The 7,202-nt window shown below is 41.1% G+C and overlaps 1 protein-coding gene across 3 annotated transcripts; it reads right to left on the bottom strand.

Moving 5' to 3' along the window:
- Positions 1-308: 308 nt before the first annotated feature.
- LOC129825997 (target of Myb1 membrane trafficking protein-like) lies at positions 309-7,182 on the bottom strand. 3 transcript variants are annotated; one of them, XM_055886243.1, is made up of 16 exons: positions 7,036-7,127; positions 5,732-5,884; positions 5,532-5,616; positions 5,349-5,427; positions 5,085-5,234; positions 4,835-4,969; positions 4,548-4,679; positions 4,173-4,289; positions 3,893-4,026; positions 3,782-3,809; positions 3,552-3,675; positions 3,405-3,462; positions 2,813-2,882; positions 1,733-1,792; positions 1,421-1,460; positions 309-1,247 (listed from the first exon to the last, which is right to left on the bottom strand). In XM_055886243.1, exons 3-16 carry the CDS (start codon positions 5,567-5,569, stop codon positions 1,150-1,152), a joined length of 1,263 nt encoding a protein of 420 aa, XP_055742218.1. In that variant the 5' UTR covers positions 5,570-5,616; positions 5,732-5,884; positions 7,036-7,127; the 3' UTR covers positions 309-1,149. The 3 variants fall into 3 exon arrangements, with proteins under 3 accessions (XP_055742218.1, XP_055742209.1, XP_055742228.1); XM_055886234.1 differs by lacking the exon at positions 5,732-5,884 and having other exon boundaries at positions 7,036-7,182; XM_055886253.1 differs by lacking the exons at positions 4,548-4,679; positions 5,732-5,884 and having other exon boundaries at positions 7,036-7,182.
- Positions 7,183-7,202: the final 20 nt, after the last annotated feature.

The raw sequence follows: 7,202 nt of genomic DNA, 5'->3' as shown, positions 1-7,202 counted from the left end.
CACAGCTGTTTGGAGCTCCTCTCAGCCCTTCGCTGTTCTGTGTAAAAGTTATGGCTTCCCAGTTTCTTCAGACACCTTTTAAAGTTGATATGACAAAAGCATTAACACTCCTGTAAGTACTTGACAGATTCAACACGCTTTTTAAAATGACATTGGAAATTGCAAAACCATTGTTATTCAATCACAGACTAGTGGAATTATGGTATACCAATTTTACAAAACACAGAAATCAATCATATTTGCAGAACCATGAAAATCAGCCCACACGCTGAGCACCCATCTCCCAGAGTGAATAAGAACAAACTATCTTTAAGACTTCATCTGTGTTTAATGTTACAGTATTTCATCATGACATTGTGTAACAGTTGATAAACTTCAAGTACTCCAGAAACAATTAGGTTTGTATTGCTCTTCCTAAAAAAAGTGTTCTGTATTACAAATGGGATTCATCATGAGCATCACATCATTCATTTTCCCTAATTATAGCTTATTGCAATCTACTAACATTGTGTATATCATGCCTGCATTTTCTGGAATGCACACCATTCAATGTTCATCTGAAAATATTGGGCATATTCCATTCTCTTCTAAGAAATGTAACAGGAATTAAACTCAATCATTGTGCAAATGTTTGTATCCGCAGCCACACCAGAGGAGGCTGATGGGAGCTATAGGAGGACGGGCTCATTATGATGTCTAGAATGGAATAATGGAATAGTACCAAACATAAGGAAACCACATGTTTGACTCCATTCAATTCCATTCTAGCCATTATAATAAGCCAATCCTCCTATAGCTCCTCCCACCAGCCTCTGCTGGATATCCATATACATAGTGGCACGGGACGACTTAAGTTCTTATCATAAAGCACTCTTTTAGTGTAAGTTAAAAACACTTGGTCCAAGTTCATTTAGCCTTTACATAAAAATATACATTAAACATACTAGATGAAGACCTTAACCCAGGAGAGTTGAACATAAAGTAGTTCTGTAATGTACCTGAGTGTCAGTAGCACAACCCAATTGTCAGGAGTTGTTGTTCCCACCAGTCATTTACTCACTGTATGTGCCAATCATACATTCATCCAGTTCAGTCCTCTCACACTATTTGGGAAAATGGCATTGGTTATGTGACAGGTTGCAGCTTGGCCTATGACTCGGAGTAGTTGTTGTTGTCACGAGAAGAAGCTTTCAGGGACGGGAGTCGCTCCGCTGCTCTCGCCCTTTCTGCCAGAAACCTGTCAAACTCTAAAAGGAGGGAGAAAGAGAAGTTGCCTTAGGCAGGCTTTGTCGGTCTCAAAAAGGATTACTCAGGACTTTGTAATAGTACAAGGAAGCAAACTAAACTGTTGTTGGATCTACATAGCGATACCCAGGGAGTGGATGAGAGCTGGATGAGGAACTAAGAAATAGAAGCTCACCCTCACTTGTCACACCCTCTGAATCAGCCATGTCGTCCTCCTGTGATACACATAACACACATGAAAGCCATGACTGTTATGGTCACGTCAACAGTCACATGTCCAAACAAAATTGAATATGTTCAAAAATCCAGGAATGTTACATTTGCTGGGGTAAAGCACCGTGCAGGCATTTGCAATTACTGTATACTATGTATAGTCCATAAAACCAAATTAGAGAGGGGGTGCAAGGACTGGCAATGGTATAACATGGAACCAAGTTGGACTCTGCTTGTATACCATGACATTGAGTGAATGCTAACAGTGACCCACCTCGTCCACATCCAGCCACTTCTCAATGTCATCCATCACAGACGTCTGACTCACAGGGATCTGGGAGAGTTAGGCAAGAGATTACTGTAAGCCACTGTTTTCTTGTGACGATCAGACTCTGGAGTACCATTACCTTTAGATTTTTCTTGGGCAATCTACACATAACCACCATTCAAGCATGCTGACCCCTAGTATTCTGATTGAAACCAGTTGATTTTAGACGGGGAAACACACCAAAGTTACGGCAGGGAAAACAGAACAGAGTGGGAGTAAATTAGCAAGCATAGTAATGATTTAGAAGAGTCATGATTTAAAAGGGATACTTGGGAATTTTGGCAATGAGGCTATTTTGGACACAGACAAAAATGGCATTCATGAGTTCATCTGACTCTGGGGAAGTAGATAAAGGGCCTCATTGCCAAAATCCAGAAGTATCCCTTTAAAATGTGCCAATACACACCATCTATCAGTTTCAGAAATGAACACTTATAACACTCAACACATGAATGCAAAAATCAAAGTAAGAAAAAAAATAACCAGATCAGGCACACAGGAAAAAAGATCATACAACCATCTCAGTACAAAGACGGAAAGGAAACAATCATTCATTAAATACACACTAAACATGCTTGAATACAAAACATCCCAGCATAAGCCCCAGGGGTAGAATGCAAAAGGAATGGCACTGTGCCAGCCAATCAGACCCAAGGGTGGAGTCTGGGCTGTCATCCTTTACACAGACATTTTATTTACGAACAAAGATACCAGTAGACATGCATGCCATAACACAAAACCATTGGGTTATGAACCATTTGACAAAACAGAGACAGACAATCTTATAGCACTAACAAAATTGCCAATTTTGCACGTGAAATTGTGGCAGGACACAGAGAACATTGTTTAAACATATAGAGGCAGGGCAGACCTACACATTACCTAAGACACAGGGTTATTGTACATATTAGTGACACTTAGTAACACTCCACAGGGCATAAGGACTCCATGGACACAAGCAATGCCCTTCCTAAACAAATATCCTTTCAAATCTGTCCTGGGTTAAATAATTCTGGGGTTACTGACCGTTCCAGTGTTCTGTAATCTGGTGTTCTGTGCTTGAGCCAGACTGTCGGCAACACCTTCATTCCGCTCACTGAAACACACATTTCACTGCTTAGAAAATTATGCAGTTTACATACAGTAGTAGAATAATAGCCATCTCCACAAGTAACCATTGGCCAAAGTATGAACAACTTTATTGGAAAACCAAATACAGAGGAGAAATGTTCCTTCAACATTTGTATTGCAAATGTTTGCACAGTTTTCTCACTAGCCATGTAAGCTTGCAGTTCATGTCAGACTCCATTCATAATCCTTATTGACAGAATGAATGGCACAAATATCTTGAGCAAGATAAGCAACCATCCTGAGCCAGCCAGGTTCACTTCCAGTCTAGACTAGTGCACCAGCTTAGCTGGAGCAGGACTGTTATAACCTAAACAAGCCAGGGAGTGACAAGACAACCACAGCACTAGTTCATTTGTTATACAGTACTAAGCCATGAGAAAGTCTTGACACCTGCTTTAGTAAGCTCCCTCTCACTCTTGCTATAAGTCTGAACAATCCATTCTACCATGAAAGCAAAACCTGGACTTTTGTTGGAGCTGTCTATTACCTCGGTCGTGTCTGTGAGATGCTCCTGTTCTGTGCAAATTCATCGAATTCCCTCATACCTATGTGGAAAACAGGGTAAGATAATGAATTGTACTTTAAGGACACATTGAGAACCTCTATCAGATCGAGGAACACTGTAGTTACTTACTGAGTCCTGTCATCTGACTAGACACTGTGTCCACTGTTGATCGGCTGAGATGGCTGTGGGTGGGAGCTGTAACAACAGGCTTGATTGCTGCGCTGAGGTCAATAAGGTTGACGTAGGTCGGGCTCTAGGCGATTGGGAAAAAGGTGAAGTTGAACAGTACATATTTCTCATCCAAACATGCATTTGTGATAAGGGTAAAGGACCACAGATCCTTAAGAAAAAACACTTACCTGCTGTGTAGCTCTTAGTCTCTGAAACCTGGAAAGGAAATAATGAAAATCATACTGCTATCACAGCAGGAATTATTGACTGTATCTGATGATGATCATTTAGGACAATACCTCTGGTAGCGAGTGAATGTGGCATTGATTTCATCATTGGCAACCAGCAGCTCCTCGGTCAGTTTCTCCTCACTGAGTCTTGGGACCAGCTCCATTATCTTATCTTGCACGTCTTTACATGCTGCATACAATTCCTACTGACAGAGAGAGAGCAGGAGATACAGAGAGTCAGCGAAAAGACAGCAATGGACAAGAGAGATGGATACAAACAGATGACATGTGTCACAGCCATGGATGAACAGCCATAGAGAGAGCCCAGCGAGCGAGCGAACCAACTAACCTGAAGCAGCTCTGTGTCTGAATGCTTAGCTGTTGCTGGATCCAGTTGAGACATCATATCTGACATCACGGTCAGGTTACCTCGAACCACTCCCAGGTCGGTCTTCAACTTTTTAACCTGGAATAGGAGTCAATGTCATCAGCACTCATATGCTAAATTGTGTGGGGTGGGGTTGGCATAATACTGTAAAGCATCAACTTTTATTATACATTCTGAATGTGAAACAAGTAACAAACATCCACAGTGCACAAGGTAATTGGATTTTAAAGTAATGCCCTGGAGTGAATTCAGCCTGCATGCAAAAGATTGTTGTGTTACTAAAATAAAAGCCATGCCATTTTAGAGGCCCCTGTATGACGTGAGCTTTCCAATCACCTCATAAGGTGTGAAAGTGAGGGGTCCCTGCTCGCTCTGTTGGGATGCAGGAAGCTGTGGTGAAATGGGGACAGGCCTGGTGGATGAGGGTGCAGCAGATACAGTGACAGTAGGCCCGTTATCAGGCACAGTCTGGTGGACAGAGCACAGGAACCAATTGAGTTAGAGAATAGTGTTAAGGAGTAGGGAGTTAAAACAGCTTTAGAGAGGTTTAGCAGAAAGTTGTAATCTGTATTTGTCAGTGAGGAAATGCATGCATTTTCACCAGTCATTGTTTGAAGGTATACCCTATTTGGAGTGTGAATGGGGGAGTATCCGTCCAGTTCAGTCATGGGAAACTCCAGTCCTTTCCGTCTCAGGTCCTCGTACACAGAGACCACGCCCGTCAGAGCTGGTGAGCTGCGGAATGCGTCTGCCCATGCCTGAACAATATACAAACACACATCATAAACAGCACACACCCGACAATAGCTAGCTGTCAATTCCAACACAGCTCTGTGACTTACTGAAGGTATGAGTACCAATGCCATCTCTCACCTGTATAAGGCTGAGCACTCTGTCATGCAGGACCAGAGGGGGATTGTTCTTGGGTAAGATGGACCTGACAAGAACCGCCTCAACAAACTCCCTGGTTGAGACTAGCACATGGAACCTGTGGCCACAGTTCTTCACACACGCTTCCAGTACCTGAGAACCAACATGACATAAGAGAGATGGAGAGAGAAAGAAAGTTAGGTTACAAGTTCATGAAGAAAAGGGGGAAAAAGTATGGTGAATGAGAGAGGTAAATATGACACTCACAATCAATGCCAGCATGACCTCTCTGAAGTTCTTGTTTCCAACAATCCTCTTCTTTATTGCTTTGTATGCATCTCTAGGCCTGTAATCATTGTAGGTAAACAAGCAACTTCAAACAACAAGAGCACAATACAGTAAGGGAAAAAAAGGAAAAAACAGTCCATTATGTCAACAGAGGATACACACCCCTCCTCTGTCTCGTTGATGATGTCACAGATGTCCATGTTGAGGGCCCAGTCCTCCGACTGCAGACTGGAGCTGGTTGCATATTCTGAGAACAAAAACAATTGAGACGTTGCACTTTATTTTGCATAAAATCATCTGGAAGACATAGTCACTGTGAAACGGTGTTAACACAACTCAACAATAGCTGTTTATTAGCTTACTGTGATGATGCCTCTACTCATCCATGCGAGTTAAATCCCTATTTGTTTGTCAAACTCATTCTTTCTCCATCTAACTGACTGGTTCATGTGACCAGCATTAGGTTCCTTGGCAGACGTTTACTTAAACAAATTAAATGTTCTGTCTTCATTCCTCTGAAAGGGAGGGGATAGAAACAGGATTTAGCTCAGTTGAGAAAGTAGAACAACCTCTCCTACTTGTACCGTCTCATTGTGGTCATATACATTAAAATAGGCAGATTGTTTTTCCATCTATAATTATGTCACAGGGGGAGTTTAAGCTTATAAGATAAAATAGGCCACTTGTAGTCTACATAAAAACAAGATGGCAAGCAGATTAATTATTAATCAGCAACATTACTCACTTTGAAACATCTACAGTATATATGTTATTCCATTATTTCTTAAAGGCCCAGTGCAGTCAAAAATGTGATTTCATATGTTTGATAAATATTTTCACACTATTAGGTGGAAATAATACTGTGAAACTGTGAAAACGATAATGTCCGTTTAGTGTAAGAGAAAAGTCTACCTGAAATTTTTGCCTGTTTTGGTGGGATGGAGTTTTGGCCTACCTGGTAAATGAGTTAATATACCAATAAGAAAGAGTTCCAAACCTCTGCAAATAACAGTTCGTTTTCAGTTTTCCTCTCCCACTCAGTCCTAGCAAAATTATTGCTTGAGAAATTGCTCTTTGCTAAGAAGTACATTGTTTATTTTTGACCATTTGAATTTAAAACATTCACAGTAAGGTACTTAAATGATTTGATATCGAGATAAAAATGGCTGCATTGGAACTTTAATAAATGTCCCCTTCTTTAAAATTAGGTCACGAAGGAAGGGAACAATTTTTCACCACCCCACCCAGAGCTTGCCAAACGATTGGTCTATAGACCAGCAACAATACCCAAACTCGCCAATGAAATTCAGGATTAAAACACTGTAAACCCGCCTCTAGGGTATTATTGTGCGGTGCCAGTGTCAGTCAAGTAATAGCATAATCTAAATCTCTTTTTGCACTGTCAATCTTGATCAATTAACAAACTATAAGCAAGCAATTGTCACAGTTTCGTTTCTTATTAAATACATAACCAATAACGCCAATTTCCCTTTCCATAGCCTACAGATTATCTTGTGTCGTTTTATGGAGTGATAGTGTCTGTTTTCCAACAATAGCCTACCAATGTCTTGTAGCCTGTCATGTCCGATGCAACAATGTAAACTATCTACAAACTCACGCGCAAACCACTATAAACCTACTTTATTAGTTAAAATGTAACAATTACCTATTCGCTGGCCCACGGGTGTAGTAAACGGATTCCCTGTCAGAAACTCCATCCTTCTTTCTACCAGTCAAACCAAAATCCAGAACTGCGCTTCCGTCGTTTCCACAGCAGAGGAGTTATCGCAAAGAACTGAAGCAGCACAAATGGAATGAAATTAGGTTACGTCA

Source organism: Salvelinus fontinalis, chromosome 2 (genome assembly GCF_029448725.1).
Source record: "Salvelinus fontinalis isolate EN_2023a chromosome 2, ASM2944872v1, whole genome shotgun sequence".
NCBI classification, from domain to species: Eukaryota; Metazoa; Chordata; class Actinopteri; order Salmoniformes; family Salmonidae; genus Salvelinus; species Salvelinus fontinalis.
The sequence above is the reverse complement of the archived record's forward strand: the minus strand, read 5'-3'. Positions and strand labels throughout refer to the sequence as shown.

What these genes read in the sequence shown, in the direction of transcription:
- LOC129825997 (XM_055886234.1), bottom strand. Translation starts at nt 7,087, where the DNA reads ATGGAGTTTCTGACAGGGAATCCGTTTACTACACCCGTGGGCCAGCGA. An exon ending in ATCAACGAGACAGAGGAGGG is followed by an intron (nt 5,428 to 5,531) that starts GTGTGTATCCTC and finishes CAATGATTACAG; the next exon opens with GCCTAGAGATGCATACAAAG. An exon ending in ACATTCACTCGCTACCAGAG is followed by an intron (nt 3,810 to 3,892) that starts GTATTGTCCTAA and finishes TTTCCTTTCCAG; the next exon opens with GTTTCAGAGACTAAGAGCTA.